Source organism: Polistes dominula, unplaced genomic scaffold (genome assembly GCF_049000335.1).
Source record: "Polistes dominula isolate Pdom_NZ unplaced genomic scaffold, Pdom_raw_medaka contig_77, whole genome shotgun sequence".
NCBI lineage: Eukaryota > Metazoa > Arthropoda > Insecta > Hymenoptera > Vespidae > Polistes > Polistes dominula.
Genome location: NW_028301152.1, coordinates 2,888,654 through 2,912,396, shown reverse-complemented (window position 1 = coordinate 2,912,396; position 23,743 = coordinate 2,888,654). Strand labels below are relative to the sequence as shown.

General features: G+C 32.0%; 1 protein-coding gene across 2 annotated transcripts in view; it reads left to right on the top strand.

The window, feature by feature from the left end:
- The window catches only part of LOC107064185 (tRNA dimethylallyltransferase), an 89,956-nt gene that overhangs the window by 60,404 nt on the left and 5,809 nt on the right, over window positions 1-23,743 (top strand). For both annotated transcript variants that reach the window (XR_016178402.1, XM_015316595.2), the window contains exon 5: window positions 15,322-15,437. Coding sequence is in view for 1 of the 2 variants with exons in the window: in XM_015316595.2 (XP_015172081.1) it covers window positions 15,322-15,437 (116 nt within the window). In the remaining variant the exon portion in view is untranslated. The remainder of the gene's footprint in view (window positions 1-15,321; window positions 15,438-23,743) is intronic.

Here is a 23,743-nt window from a genome sequence, read left to right as displayed (position 1 = left end):
ACACACAATTGTTTTCTATTTCTATGAAGATATACATTTTGTTAGAATAATGAATTTATTTTATGCGACCATATTTACTAGACAAAATTTATTATTCATTTATAATAATTTATAAATAATATGTAAAATCGAAAATAGAACCAATTTTATTTATATCCATATATTAATAAACGTTTATAGATAGATCAATTTTCAAACGAATATTATAAGAAATGTAAGAGATTTTTAAACTATACTTTTTTATAATTGCTTTGTACTTTCATTTCTGTGCTAAATCGGGTCGTAGTTTGTGCGAGCGATTTCTTGTTGACAAGCGGCATTTGTGTCGCGAAGAAAGAGAAATGGGTCGAGTTAAAATATTAGTCGTTGAAGTAATTTCACCCACGTCGTTGACGTGGCTTGGTGTAGTGCGACGAACCCTCTTGAAGTATCTCAAAGAAAAATGACTTCTTCCTCTATTCCGTTATCGCCTGTAATTTAAGATAAATCGTCTAATTTCGTTATTTTTTTTCTTCTCTTTATTTTAACGATGATTTCTATCTCTTTCTCTTTCATTCCTATTCCTATTCCCTTTCTTTTCTCGCTAATTATAACGGCGAAACGAATGCATTCAATTCTGATAAATTCGAGATATCACCGTTTCGTTGAATTTAAGTAAAAAAAACATGTTCATTTATTAAGTGGATTCAATTCTTTTATTGTTTTTCCTTTTTTTTTTTTTTTTTAATGATACTTTCTACCAAGTATATTTTTGTTATTATTGAAATTTATTTATTTGATTTATAGATTTGTCTTTTTCTTTTCTTTAAAGGAACGTCTTTAAATGTTTTCTTTTCTTTTATAAAAAAATTCCTTTCTGAGTAGACTATTTCTTTTCATCAATTATGGCTCGTCGATCATTTTACACCTTACCTCTTTTTCCTCTCCTTCGTTCTCTCTTTCCTTTGCTTCATTTTCTCTCCTCAATGCAATATCAACTCAAAGTTCCACTTAAAAATCTAAATTTATAATGGGAAAAAGAAAAATATAAATTTATGATGGGAAAAAGACCACTATCTTCTTCTTTCTCTCTCTCTCTCTTTTTCTTATGAATAACCAAGACGATTGAGTGTTAAAACGATTTATGGAAAGATAAGAAGAAAAAGGGAGGAGGTGGGGAAGGAAAAGCAAAAAAAGCAAAAAAAACGTGTTCTGTGATAAAAAAAAAAAAAGAAAAAAGAAATAAGGAGACATGATCGTTAATTTATTGAGCGGATACTAATTATTATCGGAGTCATAAGTCCGTGGTAGACTTGCGTGAAACGTCGAGTTGATCTTCTAAGAAAAATTCTATCTGATCAGGTCGAAAATCTCGTTTGCAATTATTTTCCAATGATCGAACCCTGTATCTTGTTTAATTTTACTTCCATATTTATATGTGGAATATTATCTATGATTGACGTTATTTTTAGAAGTTCTCGTACGTGCTTATTCGTTCTGAACGTTTTTAGCACGTACTCTTAACGTGATCGTTCGAGCCAAGTTCCTTGTACCGTTGTTTTGTAAAGTTCAAGGTTACGTTGAGATACTACTCAGTAAAGCAATCTGTCCAATTACTGTCAAGTCCGATCTTTATCCAGTGAGTCAGTCGGTCCTTCTGTGTTTATTAAATAATTCTCTATTGATATCTATAAAAATGTGATAATCATTGATATGAACGATTGGACGTTCTTCTACGAAATTCTTTTGTATTTATTTAAAACAATTTTTTTATCGAAGAAATTATTAAATAGAATCAATAAGAGTAACAATTGTTTATTATATAATGAAAATTTGTAATTTTAATAATCACGGTTTTCTCAGATGATAGATACGTCTTTCTTCGCCGCTCATATTTTAACACTTATCGCGTAGCCACGCGGGTCCAAATAAAATTATGCAAATTCTATGAAGAATTAAATCGTTTCATAAAGATAGTTTATTACTATGAAACATATTCAACGATATAACTATTATTAATTTAGTTTTTAAACAAAAAACTTTTTCACATAAAACTTCTTAAATCATTCTCTTTTTTACCATATATTCCTCTTTATACATTTTCTTATAAAATTAGATATATAATTTTTACGAAGAAATTATGTGGAAGTTAAAAATACCAAACGATCTAATTATAAAATAAAATAAATGTTTATTTTACAGTAACTAGTTTCCAATTATAAATACACATATATATTATAAATAGCATAAATTATCTTACTTTTTTATCAATTGAATAATACACATGTATATTGTTTTCGATAACTTATATAATTTACATTTATATTATTATTATTATATGTTTTTGATATTTACAGATCATTAAAAAAATAATGAAAATTTATGTGAAAAAAAAAATAAAACATCATAGAAAAGAAGAAGGAAAGTTCGATTAGAGTCGAATCATTAACATTGGACGCTTCCTTCCTCTTGCCAATCCATATACAAATAACATCGGATGTAGTTACATGAAAAATACACCGATACACATACATACATATATACACATATACTCTTAGTCAGGCAGTGCATCCGTCCATGAATTTTTATGTTTTTACGCGCTACAATCGTACGCAAGGCTCGTAGTAGTAACTCGTTCTCTTCTCTTTCAAAGGCGAGCTCCGAATGCGACTCGTAGTAGTAGTAGACGCGTTCGCGTGCGCCGACCGCGTTATTTTTATGAATGACTCGCCGGCAACGTAATCCCAACGTGTGCACCTACTGCCTCGGTGGCGTGGCACGGCGCTGTGTAATCTCAGGGACGCATTTACGATCTTTCTCCATATTCAAACCATCTTTTACGATCATTCAGATTTTTAAATCGTTATAAATGTGTACGAGAAACATTTTTCAATGTGATTAATCATTATTCTCTTTCATAAGTCGATTCTATTTTCTATTTCATTTTTAATTCGTTAATTTAATAGATTTCTACATTTTCTATACAAAAGTGTACAAGCGGAAATAATAAAAAGATTACATTATTATAATTGCCTTTTTTTTTTTTTTCTAAATTTTAGTCCAATTCGTATTTCAAGTTATAGTCAATTTATTAATATGTAATATAATTTTGCAAGTACTCATAAACTTTGGAGCGTTTAATTAATTGACATTTTACTACTAATAATATAATGACTACTGTGTGTATGAAATTATTAGTGTTATTTGTAGTTCTTGTGCGTCAGCATGAATGCATAGAATTGATTGTGATTCATCATAGAATTGCATGAACTCTATTGTTTCGTGGAATCTATTCATATGATATACTTGAACATCCCTCTTGTCGTTCTCAAATAATATAGTTATTGAGTAGCATACATGAGAAGTACTTTTCTCATTCAATGTCTGAGAAACGATTACCGATCGATTTTCGTAGATTATCAAGAATAATAGCTTCGCTGTTCGTCGATGTTTGCACGACTAGATTACATAGACGAGCGATACGACTTCTTTACATGAATTCTTTCTCTCTCTCTCTCTCTCTCTCTTCCATACTTATCACCGTTGCAAATCTACACTTATCCGTTTAAAGTTTTATTTTAACAACATTTAGGATATTGTGTTTGATTTTAGCACACGTGGTCCTAAGACAAATTTTATTACGACACAGAATTAAGAACATGGTCAACGTTCTTAGAAACAATTGATATTCCATGAAAGAAGCCTGCTGTCTTAGAACGTTAAACCTAATTTTCATACGGATACCCTGACACCCTTTAAAGGAATAGACAAAACCGGATGTAGGCTTATATTTATTAGATATTACAATTCCATATGTTGTCTGTCGGAAGAGTGTTAGCATGTATTAGATTCGACCAAGATAGAAGTAATATGAAATTTGTCAATGATAAAAGAGAAAGAATTATAAATAAAGGAGGGTCAAGATCGAATGAGTCGACTTCCTGTTATTCACTCGATTCTCGCCTATTCATCGACTCAAGAAGAATAAGAAGAAGAAGAAGAAGAAGAAAGAAGTGGAGAAGGAGGAGGAAAAGAAGAAGAAGAAGAAAAGAGAAGAGAGGGAAAAGAAACGCGAAAGGGTCGTACGTTCTTCGGAAAAAGGGGGGCATCAAGTGGCCCTGAGCTCGGGGTCATTCGTCTCGGAGGATGTCTGGACGTTAATTAAAATGTGCCGCGCATCTGGCGACTCCGCACGACCGGCAGTCGCCTCCTTTTCCTTTCTCCTTTCGCGAACCCTTCTCCTCCTCCTCCTCCATCACCTCCACCCCCCACCCTTCTTCTTCTTCTGCTTCTTCTTCTTCTTCTTCTCCTTCTTCTTCACCTCCTCTTACTACTCGTTCAAGTCGGCATAACTTTTTCCTTCCTCTTAGACCGAGTATCGCGTTTTTCTTTGCTTTCTTTCTTACTTACATTGTTCCCTTTCTTTCTCTTTCTCGTTTGCGATAGCGTGCGTGCGTGCGTGCGTGCGTGCGTGCGTGCGTGCGATCGCACGCAACGGGAATCGCAAAGTTTAAAGTCTCTACGCGGGAGAATGCCACTTGGCCGACAGCTGCCGTTTTGTACGCTCAAGTCGGACACACCGTCTCGAAGATAAACGTCGTCGGATATGTCGTCACTTCCTGCCAACGACGACGACAACAACAACGACGACGACGACGACGACGACGACGACGACGACGACGATGATGATGATGATGATGATGATGGTGATGATGGTGATGATGAGGAGGAGGATGAGGAGGAGGTGGAGGACGATAGAGCCCTTCCGAGTTCAAAACCCATTCGCGTTTGAGTTTTTCGTTTCGTGTAAATGACCATCATACGTAGACCATCACTTTCCACGATTCTTTCTCAAGGACGTTTATGTTTTCTTTATTAACTTCTTTTTTCTAAGCCTCTATTCTCAATTGGTTTATTTTGTAGTGTCGAATCGTACTAATACTAGAGAGAACTTTTTCTTAAAGAAATTTATTTGAATATTCTGTAATATTATTTACCTTCAGTAAATATCATGTAAATTTCATTTTGCGATCAGAAAATTGATCCTTACTTTATGTTTGAAGTTTTTCATGTTTTTTAAGTACGCGCTATACATAATATATACTAAATATATACTATAACATTTACATTATGTAATTTAAATTCTCTACTTTAAATATGGAAAAAATAAAGTTTTAAAAGGTTAATATGTTGAATACCATGAATACTTAATTTCTGAAGCCTTATTTAAAATATTTTTTGGATGCTTTTTATGACATTTAAAATATTCCAATCATACTTTCTAATATCAGTAAAGTTATACATACAAAAATTATGACAATTAAATTTTTGCAATAATTTTTTTGAGAATTATTAGATATGTATATTATGTTGAATTTGTTTGACGTGTTAGCATTTGAAAAAAGAAAAAAAAATAATAAAAGAAGAATTTATACGTCAAGATCGAACACAGTTAACTCTTGTTCAAGAATCCTTCTTGAAGAAGTTAATTTCTTTGAAATGTTTCAACGATATTTTGGGGATCGCGGAGCATTTTCTTAAATAAACTCTCTATAAGCGGAATGTCGTTTTTGATATGTAAAAATATGGTTTGCTGTTAATTTGAATGAATCATTCATTCAGAAATACATTTGTGGTCGCGGCAGGATCTTTACTCTATCGTTTGCTTATCTGGGTTTCAAGAAAATCATCAAGGAAGTCCAAAAGTCGGTCCAATCGTACCTCAGAATCCAGGAAGTTGTTTGTTGATAGGGAAAACCGTACATAGCTACTTAATTATTCAAACTGTATTCAAAAGATATTGAAACAATTAACGACAACGAACAATCTTTGCTGATATGTAAAAAAAGGAGATAAAAAACGACATTGTGGGGGTGGGGTCGAGGAAGTGGTGAAAGGAGCTTATAGAGTAAGAGAGTTGTTATTTAAAATTAGATCATGCCTCCCACGACTCAAAAGCGTAGAACACTTTTTAAGACGTACGAGAGTATGAGCCAGTGTTATTATTAGAGCAATTAAAAGGGCTTTGCCCGCGAGAAGCGAGCTGCGTCGCCCGGAAAACTCCAAGCGGAAGGTGAACTGACAGAGCGTGGAGCGATTCTTCTTTGTGATGTTGCGTTATTTCTCTTCTCTTTATTGTTTTTCTCTTCTACCATCTTGACCGTATCGATAATTAAAAATTATTATTATTATTCTCTTAATTTTCGAGCGTATTTATATTATTCTACAATAGTAAATTATTTTATGCAAAAATATTAATAATTAACCGATACAAAACAATCATTTTCTTCTATTTTTATTATATATGTATATTAATATAATCTTTAAAATTTTAATATGGTCGAGTAAAAAAAAAAACAAATAATATTCCAATGATTTATTTTTAATAAAAAGTTCATAAATAAGCGAACCATGATTTCTTTTTTTTTTTTTCAGTAGCATGAAACATATTGTAAGACATGATTAAATTGCAAGGATAGCTTTGGAAAGTTTCATAATCATTTCTATGGATGCTTCCTTTACAATTTGGAATAGAATTTCAATCTCCGAATGATAAAAGATTGATATAACGACATCATCGAAAATATTCGAGCGAGTTTAATACGCGAGTAAACGAGCAAAGCAAAGCAAAGTAAAGTTAGTCGGCGTTCGAGTGAGCTGGTTAGAACCGGCGTCAGTTTTTTTCTGTCGTCTATCCTTCCTCTCCCGGGCATATCGGTTTCCTTTTTTATTGGTTGCATTTCGCATACGGATCTAACTGTCGGTGGTTTTAGAGAGTGCGGCACGCACGGCATTTCCGGCAACTCGCACCCGAGAATCAACCAACGGAGGAATATAGAATGAGAGAAAGAGAGACAAATATAGAGATGGTGGAGGTGGGACGTTTGCTGTGCGCTAGTAGGATGGCGGAAGAAGAGGAAATGAAAGAAAACAGAGAGAGAGAAAGAGAGAAAGAGAGGAGATGATGCGAGAGTTTTTTATTCGACTGAATTTGCTGTAAGCGCGAACAAGCACATGGCGCACGTGATATGTCGTGTCGAGAGATGAGAGCTTATAATCTTTCTCTCTCTCTCTCTTCTCTTTTCGCCTCGAGAAATTCCTGCCGTTTAGAAAAGACATGGACGTGGAAAATAAGCATCATTACGCGTTCGCCCGTGTTCGTTAACTTTCACTCCAAAATAATTACTTTCTCTTTCTCTCTTCTCTATCCATCTTCTTTTCAAATTTCATTCCGAAAAAAAAACCGTCATATGTTATCTTTTCAATTAACACTTTAACGTTTGTAACGTGAATAAAATATAGGTATAAAACGTAGGTAATGCAAAAGTTAACACTTTACGGCATATAACTGTACGGATCTGATTTTTTTTTTTTTTAAATGAGAAAAGAATTGAATGAGATTTATTGATAATCGGCCCAAAAAGCGTATAATTTTTCATAGAATATGGGAATAAAAGATATTTCGTAAAGACGGCGGGCGTCCTTTACGGAAATTTACGAGCTTGTTTTACGAGCGAGTTTACCAAAGCGTGCTTGCTCTTAAACGGATTAATAGGATCGTTCTTTTTAGAAGTTGAAATGACCGTATTGCTACGCGGAACTTTATATTTTACTTCGGTAAGTAACGAATAAGAAGAAGGACAGGAAGGGAGAGAAACAATTTCATTAGAAAATATAATTCCTTCGAAACATTTAACAACTTGTTTAATTTTATAAAAAGTTTTTAACGAATTAGCACGTTGTTTATTTCTTTCAAAATTATAAAAACTGTACCAACGTGAAGTTTAAGATGATAGCCAAAAATGAATACATTTATAGTATGAGAAGTTTTTACATAAGTAGTTTGGCATGAGTGAAGGAAGTTCTTTCAAAATTTTCAAAATATCGATTGATTTTTATTTTACAGTTAGGACTTATTTTGTATTACATCATATTCTTGTTTATTATAATATATTGTCGATAATCTTTTCTATCGTCGAGTACAAAAACATTTGAATAGTCATGAAAAATCATTTATTTTTTATTTTGTTTTTTTTTTTCATCTTTTGCAAGTAGTTTTTTTTTTCCTTATACCGAAGATAGGAAATCATGTAAGAGAACATTCATGACGCAACTGATTTCAAAAAAATCTGTCGACGAGATCCTTCTCAGAAAAACGATTCGTAGGAGGTACGGGATCGTAACACTTTTGTGCCTTTGCCTTTTTAAGTCGAATCTTCTATTTCTCTCTCATTCTCTCTTATCTTTTAGGTTCTCATTCTCTATCTTTTTCTTTAACACCTCCCGCCGATCAAGAAATTATACCTAGAGGCTTCGTAACGAGTTACCCGGCAAAAATAAAGAAGCTAAAAGTTCTCTTTGATGAGAATACGGCATAAGATTCCCGAGGCGTAACCCCACTCGCTTAACACGCGGTCTTTCTTATCTTTCTGACTGTTAGTCAGAAAGTTTTCTTCCTTTTTGTGTTTTCTTTGATACAGAGTTTTTTCAACTAACAGATTTGCTCTTGAGACTTTTCATTTTCGATGTTGCAAAATGTTTGAATCAAGGAAAAGCTTATTTTTCCTCTAAAAATATTCTTTACTTTGCACATTTTAATCAATAATCCTCTCTAATGCAATGTCGTATGAGGCTCACACAATAAAAGGATTATATATAATAAAATATATTATGTATATTAAAACTTATACGTGTGACAAACATTAATATTAAAGTATTAAATAAATTATAGCAAACAAAATAAAAGGATTAATTTATTTTATTTATTTCATTTGTGCAATTTATTTTAAGTGAATGTTTCTATCTGAACAGAATTGGTACAATCACATCCGCATTTTTATATTGTTATTCTTTTTATCTTTTTATTTGATTTTGTTCATTTACAATTCTGTAGCACTAAAAGTCGTAAAAAATCACCGAATTTTTACAAAGAATAATGTAGTTCTCCAACGGCACGTTTCATTATTAGATAAAGCTATTCATATAAGCTGTAGGCAAGAGAAACCAGGGTTCTCTTTTGATTTGCTCGTGTGTAGAGCAAAAACAAAATATCTCACGGAATACGGCCTTTCTCGGACTTCACTAAATATTTCAGAAGTAATATGATTCATACATTCATATGTACGTACACACGTAGAGAAGTCTTATAATTTAAATTGATCGAAAAAGATGATTAGATCTCGTAGGTAGTAATTATCTTAATACTAAAAATATCGTTAGTTATTCATTATGTTATATGATAGAACGAAAAAAAAGTAAAAATCAGGTACCTATTATTTAACATTCTCTTCTAAGATCCTTAATTCTCTAATTGAAAATATTTCCTTGTTAGATAAAGTAATGATTGAGAACACAAATTTAAATTTCTATCATATGTATATAATACACGTTTGCATAGAAATTTATGTCTACCATTCGTTGATTAGAGATTCGATATATACCTAACATAGGTATATATAACATAGGTTTATCTAATTTATTTAATACTTCAATATTAATGTTTGTCACGTATAGATTTTAATATACATATATTCCTTTAATTGAATCTCACACAACATTGCATTATAGAGGATTATTGATTTAATATTCGATAAAATCTTATCTAAAAGTTCATTATATCTTTATATAATGATTATCCTTTTTGGCGACAATCTAAAAAAGAAGAAAAGAATAAAAAAAAATAAAAAAGAACCATTAATAAGAAATTCCAAAGTTTCGTGTTCGCTAACAATAACGATAACTCGCTCGATTTCGAGGAAATAACCGAGACTCGTCGTCCCGTTTACAACAAGATCTAATCGTAGTAGTTTTCAGTGTTGTGTTGCTCTTAACACACGTTTACGTAGCTACGCACGAACTCACGCACGCGCGTGCACTTGCCAAACCGCGCCTTTGACTTTTTCACCTCCAGACGGGATCATTGATTCGGCCGAAGGTCGTTCTGTCCATTTGCAGTGGAAAAAGTGGGTAGCTTGGGTACAACGTTCGTGTAAGTAGATACAGGACACCCACGATACGACTACGACGACAGAACATAGACTACGCGAACGTTTATAATCGTAACAGGACATCGGAATATCATCGGGACGCATAGGGGACAACGATGACACCACCGTTCTCGACGAACAAATTATGCGTGTCAGTTTGTATAATTAGTTCAGCCGGTTCTGTTACGTAGCTTGATTAGTCTATCGAATATTATTCATTTTGGTTATTATTTTTTTTTCTTTTTATATTATGACAAGTTTGATTCCATTCAACGATTAACGATTTATACAATTAAATATTGAAGTAAATCTTGAAGGTGAGAGTCTTCTTTCTAATTAGAAATCGTGTCCATAGATTTTCTACTTGTCCTTATATTTTATTATTTGATATGATTTTGAAAAAATCGAAAGTGTCATTTATCCTTGATACAATTAAAATTCTCTAAATATATAAGTGAAGGAATCATACTTGGTATTTTATATATATTATTAAATTGGTCCAGATCAAACGTAATTTAATTGATTATCGAACCGAACGTCACATCCATCGATAATTGAGCGGTCATAGTAAATGGACGGTTATTAATGAGCTTTAATCCTATCTATTTTAGTTCGCCAATTACCTTATACTTTTTCATTGAAATACAATTTTTCATTAAAATATGTCTTTTGTTAATATAAAATTGAAATAGGACGATAAAAATTGTATTATTATTTCTCGAGACCTAATTTCGTCCTTATGAGAGAAACCTTCTGTACGTACCTCTATAAAAAAAAAAAGGTCGATTGGACTTATGACTCGCAAGTTATAGTAAATGGGGTCGTGAAAAGTTACACGTGTCTTTCTCTTGTTGTTCTTTTTCTCTAATTTATATTCTTACTCTTTTATTTTCACTTCTACGTTTACTTCTCCTTCTACTTCTACTTCTATTTCTACTTTTACTTCTACTTCTACTACTTCGATGTCTTTTTCTTCTTCTTCTTCTTCTTCTTCATACTAAGAGACCTTGGCCTGATTTTGTATCCACGAATTTAGTAAAAGAAGAAGAAGAAGAAGAAGGCTTTCTATAATAGTTTTTTATTTCATAACGTTTTCTTATATGACTCTTTTTTAGTTATAGTAAATTGTATGATCTTCGTTAGTTACGTAAAAAAGTTTTACGTGTCGTTTCACCGGATAGCGGTCGAAGAATTATACAACGACTAATTTGACGTTTATTTTATCTAATGACAAGTATATAATAAAAGAAAAGAGAAAGAAACTAAGTTAGAGGGGGTGGAAAAAAGGGAATGAGAGAATCGAAGAAAAGAGGAGTTAACGAACGACTTTTCCAGCTCCTCTGTCTATTACTGGCTCCATTAGAGGCGTACTTTCGAACGGTCGTAGAGCTCTTAAGCGACCCGCTATATGCAACTATTAAAAAGATATAATTAGAACTACTGGATATACCTTTGTGCTACACCGACAATGTGTCACAAACTGCTTGTCTTTAAGTACCAGGATGCATTCTTATTATAAAATGCATTATACATTTCTGCTAAGGTATCTTCTCTATTATTGAAGTACTCATTAAACTTATAAAGTTTATTCCCTTTTTTATTAGTTATCATATAAAATTTCATAGGAAATCCTAATTAATTAGTGTACTCGTATAATAAGTATACAGAGGAGTCATCTTTAATTGAATTATCTAAGTTAACCTCTTAATTGCGCGTGGTCATGAATGATAAAGTTATTAATATTTAACGTAGTTTTATGCACGATGTAAAATACTTGTAACGAATTAGATTTTCATTAAATTTTGTCAAACATTTATAATAACGTAATTTTCATATTATTTTTCTTTTAATATTTACTTAATAACCGCAATATAGATAATAATTTTGTTTTACGAATTTGTAAAAAAAAAAATTATAATTTTTTAATTCAAATGTTAAAATATCTTTGAGAAGGTTATAAATTAATATTTATAATTTTATTTAATGTCGAATGTGTATATCTTAAATAACTTATATGACAGTCCCTATTGCTTCTTAATTGACGAGCGAATTTCTTTTAAAGAAAAATAAAAGTATTGGAAACGATTGAAACTCATCGAACTCGTTCAAATTTGGCGCCATGTAAGTCTTCAATGGTGTGCAGTTCTTGCGATGAAATCAAAAGGTCCTTTATCCTTGATAGATCCTGCCTCTTTACAATAGTCATCGTTAGCGGGGCTCGTCAATCATCGTGCGTCGACGTTTTGCATTTTGTGTATCGATCGAAAGATGTTTTAGCTCTGCGTAATAAGAAATGTAAATGCGTATATACTACTTGAGACGATCGTAAAACGTTTGCCTCATAATCCTTGAATGTATGGAAAAAGGCGTGAAAGTGGAGAGATAAAATTAATCTGTGATTATATATTCTATAAAAAAAAATAACATTAGTAATACGATCACGGTTTATATTCAAATGATATTATATATATATATAATTTAAATAATAATTTAATTATATAATTTAATAATTAAAATCTATTATACCTATATGATATAAATTAATAAATAATTGTTTAACTTTGACTATAATAGTTTCTCTAATGTCATTCTAATACCATAAATATTTCTTTAAAAGTTTTATCTTATAGATGAGAGAAGTTAGCAAATAGAAAGGAATAGAGAGAAAAAGGAATTTATGTTAGTAAGTACATATATATATATATATATATATATATATATATATATGTATAAAATTATGTCATACATCCAGATAGCTCGCATATACATATATATAAGTACACATATACATCAAGACGGTCATCAAATACTAACTTTGGACAGCTTGCGTCATCACTTGCGATAGCTGCTAGGGAATGAGGTGGTATGTGCTGTTCGATCATGAATGAATGCGTGAAAGAGAGTGTGAGTTGAAGCAGGAGAGAAAGAGAGAGTGTGTGTGTGCGTGCGCGCGCGCTCACGAGCACGGCCACGCGTGTAGGATCGACAGGCCGGCATTTAAATACAATTTAAAGTGAACATAGCCGAAACGGGTTGCGGAGGTCGCGTTTTAACCGTGAACGAGCGTGAGAACGATTCTCAGCTCTCGCCTTACTATTCCGTCCTTCGTTGACTCTTTTCGTGCCCTTTCGCCTGCCCTTTAGCCATTCGAACGTATGTTCCCCTTATGATTCTATTTTATGTTTGAATCAAATATATTTGAGGTTAGACTTTTTACATTTTTTGTTTCTAATAAATGAAATTAGAAATGCTTACCATATTTTTCTATTTTTAATTTTGTTAAATTGCGAATAAAAATATAAACATTGTTTTCTTCGTTATAATGTTATATATTAAAAGATAAGAAAATCAATCGTAAATTATTTCGATTTCAATAATATCGGCGTTGTAAATGTTTCAAATGGTCAAACGAGAAAGTATCCTTCAACAATTTTGCTATTCAAATATGTAAACAATTAAACATCGATTTCTTTTTTGAAACTTCAAACTCTAATCCTTTAAATTACTTCTACTGAAACTCTTTATTTCAACGGTTTTTTTTGTCATTGAAATTTTGTCAATCTTTTTCCATCGGCAATAATTTTAAATCTATAATTGAAATGAGTGAATAATGGATTGTTGAGTAATGGGTCAACTGTTAATGTTATTAACGTATCAATGATAAAAACACGGGGTAGATACTTTGCAGATATTTTAATCGTACAATCTTGATATTTATTCCTCGAAGCAATTAACCCTTCGTTTTTTGTTTGTTCACAAATTGGAATTAAGTCATGTGACATAACGACACGGCGGATGTCGTTTATACATAGTAATTCCTTTTTTAGAATTCTGCCCGTAGAACATCAAGATCGCACAGCTATAAATATCAAGCCCGCGTTAACGAGGAATGCGGCAGTGTCCTCTGTATATAATGAGAGAGATAGAGATAGAAAGAGAGAAAGAGGAAAAAGAAAGAAAGAGAAAGAGAGAAGAAAGAGAGAAGAAAGAGAGAAAGAAAAAAAACTAAATATAGAACGGTATTTATCCTAAGCATGACTCTGCTAACTTTTAGATACACATAAACGCGACACACGCGTGCAAACTCGCTTTCTATGCTTTGTTTGCACGCTTTGCGTTTGTATTTGACGAAAGCCTTCGCTTCCAGCTCACTTTCTAACGTTCTTTCGTCTTACTCGTACACTCTAGGACGTTCTGTCACGATCCGTTTGAAATAGTTTAGCGATTGAACACCATGACACAAACGATTTTTCGATCGATGATGGTTCTCTACTTTTAGTAGTAGTAGTCGAATTCTGACATCGTAGAAAATCTTCTTTATATTCGCAATTCGACGAAGTGATGTTGATAGTTTTTGGTGGTAACAAATAAAACGGATTTGTAAATCTAAGCACGCTGGAGTGATGTATCGCTTGTGTAAAATTTACACATATATATATATACTCGCACATATTTACACATTTACAACTTCTTCGATCGACGACACGCTCGACCGAGCAGGAATTTTACACTTGACAATTTCGAGGACACGTTTCTAACGTGCCTTTGCTATTAGCAAGGTCGTATAGCTTAGAGAAATAATTGTAAAACTCTTTGAAAACCATCGAGGCCGTTAGTTTTCTTTTCTCTTCTAATACTTACTTTTTTTTTCGTTTTTTTTCTTTCTTTCTTTTTTTTATTCTTTTATTTATTTTTTAGAGAAGAGTAAGAAAAAAGCAGAAATGACCATCTAAATATATCTTCACTGTCATATACATTTGTAATTGATATAGAGGGTACTTTTCTTAAATAATGTTGTTATATCATTGCTGCTTGAGTCATGTTTGTTATCGATATCGTTGTTAAACATCTCTATTTTATCGAGTTATTACTACCCACGCTTATCGGATTATCATGAACTCTTCACTAAGAGATCGTAGTATTTCTATTATTCATTTATGCATAAAAAAATAGCAAAGTAAATATCCGTGATTTTCATAAAATCTTGAATAATGACGAATTGAATATCATTCATTATTTGCGATTTTGTCGTTGTCCACATTGAAGAATAAACACTGTCGATTAAAATTTATTTGCCAGCACGTTTAATTAATTCGAAAATTTAATCGTCTATCATAAATCGTTATTTGTTGTATTGATCGTCGAAAGAGACGAGGTGGGATGAAATAAATCGGAATATTTGATAAGGAAAAGGAAAATAAAAAAAAAAATACCGTCGTGTTTACTTAGATTTAAAATTCATTAATATTTAAAAGATTTTATAATAGCCCAATGGAATTTTCATTAATAAATTATATTTGTTTAATAAAAAAGTGATTAATAATATGAGTTTCTTATTTTTTGGAAATTCTTACAGGAGATTCTTAATGAGCGGTTAAATAGAAGAGTCGACGCCATGATGCAAGATGGTCTGATCAACGAGTTACTTGAATTTCATCGTAAATACAACGAAGATAGGATTAAGACCAATTTGTGAGTATACGAATTAATAAAATATAACAATTCATATTGAATGATAGGTAATAAACAACGAAGAGATTCTTCTTCATTTTATAATTCGGAAATTAGCAAATTCTTTTAAGATTTTTTCATAATATTTATAAACATTTATAGACAATATATATAAAGCATCCGGGCTCGCGTACTCACACACATACAAACACGTTAAAAATTGTTAACGTTTATACATAAAAATATATATTATAAAAAGTTTTTTTTTCCAATTGCTCGTCGATACGTTTAGTATTAGATACTTGAACAAATTCCTTTCATAATAATTATTTTTGAAGAATAGCAACGGTTAGAATGGACTGCGGTAGAGAAGAGGCTCTTTTAAAGGCCTTCGAGTGTGTCGGGACTTAATTATCGTTCGTGCGCGGTCGAATAACCTCGGTCACGATAACATGCCCGCATATGCGAATGATTTCTTTGATCGAACCGGTCATGCCAGTTGGTGCATCGTTAAGACACGTGCTCTTTTTTTCCAACTTTTAGTATAGTCACACATACATGTCTACATTATATATTATATATACAACAGACAAAATTTTAAAAAGTTGCGGAAAAGGATTAAAGACAGGATTCCTTGAAACGCTACGTTAATGTACTCCTTCTTCTTAACGACAAACACATTTTGTTACTTGGAAGCGAGATTAAGAAGTTGAAATGACATTAGATTATTCTTAATATTGCTAATCCAAGAAGACTCGTTTCATTCTCCAATTTTATTTCATACGAAAAATACGGTGAGATCAAATTTACTTCATATGTTTTAGATTTAAAAATTGTTATCGTATTATAAATATATTTTCTTTTTTTAAATTTTAAAGAGCGTACAGGTATTTAATTATACATTTTTATAGACTTGGAAAAAAATCGTTTCGAAATTCGATGATAGCAATTATGAGTTTCGCGGTGATATTTCTATCAAAAACCCAATAAATTCTAAATAACCTGTTACGATGCCAATATGAAGCTTTTAAAAGGACCCGGTGTGTTCGACCGTTCTAACGACACTCGTTAACTATTATTAACATTTTAGAAAGTTGACAGCGTGTATCTATTTTACAAGCCATGTTTGTGCGTTACATTCTAACGCATGTTACGAGAAAACTTCAGCTTCCTATACGTCCATTAAACTTTTTTCGTATTTTTTCTTTTTTCGTTCAATACACCGTGTGCTCGCTAAATATGATAAATCGATATATACGGAAGTTACTAAAAATAGTTATTTTAATACTACTGTTATTTAATTATTTACTTTCTATCATATTATAAATGCAAAAATTTTTCAATGTTTTCCCTTATTGTGCAATAAATTATAAATCTATACAATATTAATCATACCTTAAAAAAAAACCTACTATGTAATTTTATGTTATTTAATATTACATTTGATTACATAATTATTACTTAAATTATTTTAATTCCAATTGGGGTGTAATTTTTGTAAATATTTTTAATGAAATCTATCTAGTGTGTGTAGATATTTCAATAGAATTAATCTTTTGATCTATCAATTATTAATAACTTTGATTTTCGATATAGATGATAATCGAATAAGTCGTACTCCAGTGGGTGAGGCCATTTTCCTTCTCTCTCTCTCTCTCTCTCTCTCTCTCTCTCTCTTATTCTGTATTGCACGTATACAGGTATTACATACGCCTTCGTTTATGAGGCATGTTGCACGATCGAAAAGTTATTCGGAGGCGTGGGAGTTGGTGGAGGCGCGCTCGTGCAAATCATTTCTTCGAAGTCACGAGAGCGTGCCACTTGGCGTACCGACGAGGGGAGCACGTGAGCTGCGATTTGTATACGACCGACGTTAGTGCTGCTTCGTGAATGGAGAAAGAAAAAGAGAGAGAAAGAAAGACGGAGACTCCTCACCTTACTCGTTTCCGGAAATTGCGAGCGTACGCTAGCAACCGGATGTCGGACAGAAAATAAAGGAGGTAGGCGTTCGCAAAGAATGGCTACTATTACTACTGCTTATACTACTACTACTACTACTATGACTACTACTACTACTACTACTACTACTGCTACTACTATTAAAACACTTTTTCAATATTATGTGTAAAACTTATACGAGTTTTGTTAATGGAGAGATACGAGAGAGATGAAACAATTCATTGATTCTCCTTTATCTATTTATCAATGATATTCATTGTTAATTTAAGTTATTTACCTTATTATATTTATTTATTATGAAATATACACTTGCAGTACTGTATTTAAAAATATTTGATAGTTTTAGTTTGAAATTTTTATTTTATTTTATATTATTCTATGTAGTCAACGGCCTAGCTACGTAGGATTATTAGTTTCCGGTCGATCATTTAAAGTTAAGTAACGTAGGCACGGTAGTAAGATGGATGAGTGACCCGTCCGAAGAAACAAAAGACAAAAACCGTGTGCCGTTAATTCCAGAAAGGTGGTAAAAAGCGACCTTTTTGATAGTATTGAATAGGCGTGAGAAGGCGTTAATAGAAAAGTGATTCTCATTCATAAAAAGGAGAGTAAAAAGACAAGAATATGTTATTCTACATAATTTTTGATTTTCTTTTATATTCTCGTTTTTATTCATTAATCGAGTCGCGATTTTTGAAACGTTTCTTGTGAATATTTTCTTCCAAGGTATAATAGATCAATAATTTGTTTATATCTTGCGTTAGATAGAATCTAATGAAAATGTAATTCCACCTATAAGACATTTTTACTCTATTAACATAATTTGTTCGGGAAATAGAATGAGATAAAAAGTGAGAAAGAGAAAGAACAAATAAAAAAGGTAATTTGAATAAAGAAATATAGGAAATATACTCGACTCGTGCTTGGCCTCGTAAACAATCAAGGTGTACCACTGGAAATATCTCTCAATAATATTTATTTTACCCTTTGCGTTGTTGGCTCGCTTAGAAAATCGTTTGTATTATGAGAAATTTATTGCACTCGTTTTCTGCATACTCGCTGCAAAGAAAATTTCTTTTACGTCGTTTTGTACCGGACACCTTTTCTTTTTTTTTTTCTCCTTTGTTTGTTAGCAGATACAAGTGGTTGATAAAAATTAAATTAACAAGCGCGCTCGCGCACCCATTTTATATGGTTGTATATAGATATACTTGTGTCTATACACTAACACAATAAGAGATATTCGCACGATACCGTCTACATGGCGTTTCCGAGAAATTAAACTTCTCTTAACGAGTTAGAATTACTTTATTTTCTATTGTTCTTCAGAGATTGTTCAAAAAAATGAAATTTACGTCAAGGGGTATTATTGTTTATATAATCATACTGAAAGATATTTTTTTTTTTAAATACTTTTCATTGTCAAATTTCATCGTAAAATTACTATCGGTAATAACGAGCTAAATTAATATTTACGTTAGTGAAAAATGTTCTGTAAAAATACATCCAGGTTGCTTTCTATTTAATTTAAAGGAAATTACAAACTTATTATCTTCTTTCTATTTATAAAGATATTTAAAATATGCCTTATACTATGTGCATTTCGTAGTTATTCAAAGATTTAAGTAAAATATGTCAATATTTAAATTATTTATAATATTAGAACATTTTTATATTTGAAAACTTATTTCTGTTACTTATTATAAAGATAAAAAATTGATTCGTTTATTTACGATTGAGAAATGTAAGGAAAGATCGGTGTTCTGGTAGCATGGTGTTCACACCGCGTCATCGAATTCCACGAGAATCAGATAACAACGCGAAACGTCTCACTTGTCGTTCCTACAATTTTTCGTGAACCTTGCAGCACGAGTGAAGTACCTACTAACGAATACCAAGAAGATACTTCTACGAAAAATATACGATTTTTCATTCCTTAAACGATGCTTTTCTCACTTTGTGAGTGGAAAGGAAGAACAATGTCTACATTGTGTTTGAACTTCCACATTTAGCTTTACATCGTCTTGCTATTCAACAGCTCGTTGATTCATCACACACAAGTTAACATTGTATGAATCAATACGAATGTTAAATATTTATTATCTTTTCTTTTCATTTTTCATAAAAGTCAAATAACGTATAAAATCAATCAGTATATGCGCTTTAATAAAATCGTAACTTTTGACACACAAATTCGTTGACAAATCTAATATATGTACATATTTGTAATAAAATTAGTAAAGTCAAATATCCACATGACATGTTTTGAATTGGTAACTTCTCCGATAATAAGAGCTACATATAATACTTTTCATACATTTTTGAATGCTTCAGAGTCACATGAAATATAACCGTAAAGTCACTTCAAATAGCAGTTTAAAAATACAATATTTTGGGTTGACATAGTTACATATGTCATACATGTATTAATTCATGAATCGAAGATTCTATTTTTAAAATTATCATCCTATTTATTTCTGAAAATAAAAAGAAAAGTATACGATCCCACTGATCGGCCAAAGGTCATACAAAAATTCTACATTCTCTCTTGAGTTTTCTTATCTCGCAGATAAAAGTAAGATCTATTTTTATGGTTAAATCTCCGATAAAACTCACGAATTGTTGGAGCAAATCTGTGTATGACTCTGTTTTGAATGCGATTAGTAACACAAGGAGTGTTCTAGTTGGCAATGTCCGATCCATTCTGAGGAAACGAAGAATCAACTTAAGTAGATCTAATGTTTAACATTAAGTGAATTATGAATAGCCTTTAGTAGGTTATTGTGATAGATATCGAGTTTGATTTAATGCAATACCTTACGTTATAAGAATAAAAGAAAAAAAAAAGGAAAAGGAAAACAAAGTATAATCATCGATAACCGATCAGAAAGATCTAGGCCAACTATTTTTATTATTCTCTTATTTTCTATTCTTTTTTTTCTTCTTTACGTTCTCACTGTTCATTCAGAGTACCGAATGAGACTCTTTGTTATTAGGCAAGCAATAATAAGAACGATAAAGCAGAGCAATGCAAATAGTCGGGTCCCAGACTTTGAGTTCGTGTTTATTGCTGGACTGTCGCTTGTATCTTATCCGTGTGTATACAGGGTGATCGTAAATGCCGGCCAACGAGGTAAAGTTTACAGCTCGCATGGCACACTGGGAGAGTGGAAGATATCTCTCATGTTAGAGAAAATTTCGACCGCCCGCAAACGATGAAAGAGAAAAAAACGAACGGATATTATATAATATAATGTTCTTTGCGTTCTCTTCTCTCATTTATTCAGTCGACTTTATTCAATGACGTTGTTGTATACATCTTTTTTAATCTTTTACTTTTTTTCCCCAAGTATTTAACAGAAATACTTTTAAAAAATGTAAATTAAACAAGTAACAACATACTTATACAACATAAAAAAGAAAAAGTAAAAATATGAAAAGTATATCTATTTTTTCTTGATTTTGTTTTAATTTTTAATTTTTAATTTTTAATTTTTTTTATTTTTTACTTTAGTTTCATAGGTGACACACACACAGACAGACACTTGATACACACACTTGATAATCCAGCCGTTACGATTTGTCGTTGTTCGCTTCGTTGAGTTTTCTTTTTTTTCTTGAAGGGACGGCAAAGAGATTAGAAAGAATAGAGACAAAAAAAGAAACGGGAATCGGTTACCTCTTTCGTCTTTGTACACCGATAAGAGAACGTTATCGGTAACTTGGACTTTCCGGTTAGTAGATCGATGTTTACGTTAGTGCCACCGACCATTATCACTAATTATTGTCGCGGATATTCTACTACTATCTCCTACATGTTCTCCATAGATATATACATATGTATATAGGATATATCTGTTTGTATACGTGAGAGTGAACGAGTTTCAATGTATATGTTCGTAGCAGCGTACGCTTATACGCATCCGTAGAACTGCATCGCGCTGCACTGGGTATGCAAATTGGCGCCAGTGCAATTTCCAGACGGTGTGCTCTTGGCACGTGCAGTGCTACGCATAACGACTGCTTTCGATATCTCAAACTACATATATACATATGTATATACTTATATACACATACGTGTATGCAATGATTTTAGGCGAATTAAACCGTACGAGTCTCGTTCCCTTTTAGCATCCTTCCTTTGATAGCCGATCATCTGTCATTAATTCGAGTAACGGCCGAGTTTCATTAACACGTAGAGTGGAGTTAATGGTGATTGGCATTCCGCTTCGTAGACTTCGTTTACAATGAATGTTCGTAAGATTTAATTTCTACTATACTTTGTGGTATATCTTTTCCAAGAACATTGACATATTATATGCCGTATAATTTCTTTTCTTTTCTCAATAATTCAAATATTCATTACAGGTATGTAGATGTTATTTACTTTTAAAATATTTTCTAATTTATTTCATTGTTATTATTTTAAAATCAATTGAAACTAGACAAAAAATTAGATATTATGTTATTCTAATAAATGTCATCCCTAATGATAACATTTATTATGAGATAGAGGTTTATACAGTTTCGTGTTTAGTATCTTTATTAGTGTTTATTCATTCATAGTGGCGAGTCCAAAGGACTCTTGAAATTTATTGCAAATAGGGAGAATCGACAAAGTCCAAGAAACGAATATGGCCAAAGGAGAAAGTAGATATGTAATCAACGCTAATTTTCCACGTTAAAGTCGTCGGAGGTGTGTCAGATACCGCTTATTATGGCCGCAATCTTAGATTCGCCATTTTCTATTATTACCGGGTAATAAATTTCACAAACAATCGTTCACGTCATAGAGAACGAAGGTGACCATGCGAGAAAGGAGCTAGACGAAGATTACCGATGCGGAATGCAGATAAATCCACAAGAATAACTGCAATTGGCATAATAACTAATTATCGATCGATATTCTCGGATAATATTTTCCCAGAATGAAAAGGGTTAGTGAGGCAAGGCGAATGAATAAAAATAATAACATGAATTTTCAATTTGAAAAAAATAAAAGAATCGTGACTTATTTTTACATTGATGTATACATTATTGACCACAATTTTGGAAGCACTTGCTGATTTCCATAAAAACCTATTACATATACAGATAAATTTGAAACGATTTTCATAAATATTCAGTTGAATTATGTTTTAAAAGATTTCAGCATTTTTTTAAATCTTTATAATGCTTTCTTATACAGAATTTATAAATTCAGTTTAAAGTAATGCTAGGAATGAACCAGGCTTTCATTCAAAATAAAAACGATTTTTCGATAAAAGAACAAAACGAGAAAATATACTCATTATTTGATAAAAAAAAAAATAATAATACAAAATATAATACATACTAATAAAAAATTTTGATAAAAAATAAATCTGTCTCTGGTTCTTTATTTGAATTGAAGTAGTATCAATTTCAAACTTGTGTAAGTAAAATGAGTTACGAGAGTATTTTCATACCACTACTGCAAATTTATATAATGCATGTATATATATCCTTTTAAATATAAAATCAAACGACATGAAATATAATTGATGCATGATTAAATCAAAAATAATCCTGCCGGCACCCATTGTCCGGTGCATTGTCCGCTATGTAAATGGACAATGAGTACCGGTGTGCCAGTCAACGTGTTAATGAAAGATAAGTATATTATTAATGCGACGTTAGTCAAAGAAAAAAGTAGGACGAAACGAAAGAGACATATGTGAGCAATCTGGCGATACAAACCGGACGGTATTAACGTTACGATTTCGTAAAGCTTCGATAAGCACGTGTCTTATCATTTGCTTTCGCCTCGGATTAAGAACCAATCCCATCAATTTTATCAATACACTCCAACGTAGGTATTATAAGTGTGAATTAGTGATTTAGATGCAACATATTTTATAATACATATGTGTGTGTGTATATATGTATTCATACGTTTATATGGAACTAGTAGGAACTGGGAAAATAATAACGATGTCGAAGAATTTTAAATCCGCTCGCTCATTTTCTTAAATTTTCTTCCATTTTTTTCCCTTTTCCGTTTCTTTACGACGACGCATCGAGTTACTCCCACCCTTTCCTGCCGCCTGTTTCCTAGCCATTTATACCCTCTTATATTCGCCACATTTCTGCAAGAAGCGTGTCTCGTATTATGCAAATTTCCGTCATTGCTTTGACTTGCTCTCTTCTACCTGCTCGAATTATACCGGATATGACGTCATAGCGTGAAGCATTAAACCTACCGCATGGTGGACAGTATAATTAATATATGCCGTGCAGATCGTAGGTACTAGCAATTAGTTTAATGCCGCATTTACTGTCGCGACGTAACTTAATATAGACTTGATCAATATTGGCCAGATATTTTTATCGTTTTACTTTTTATATTT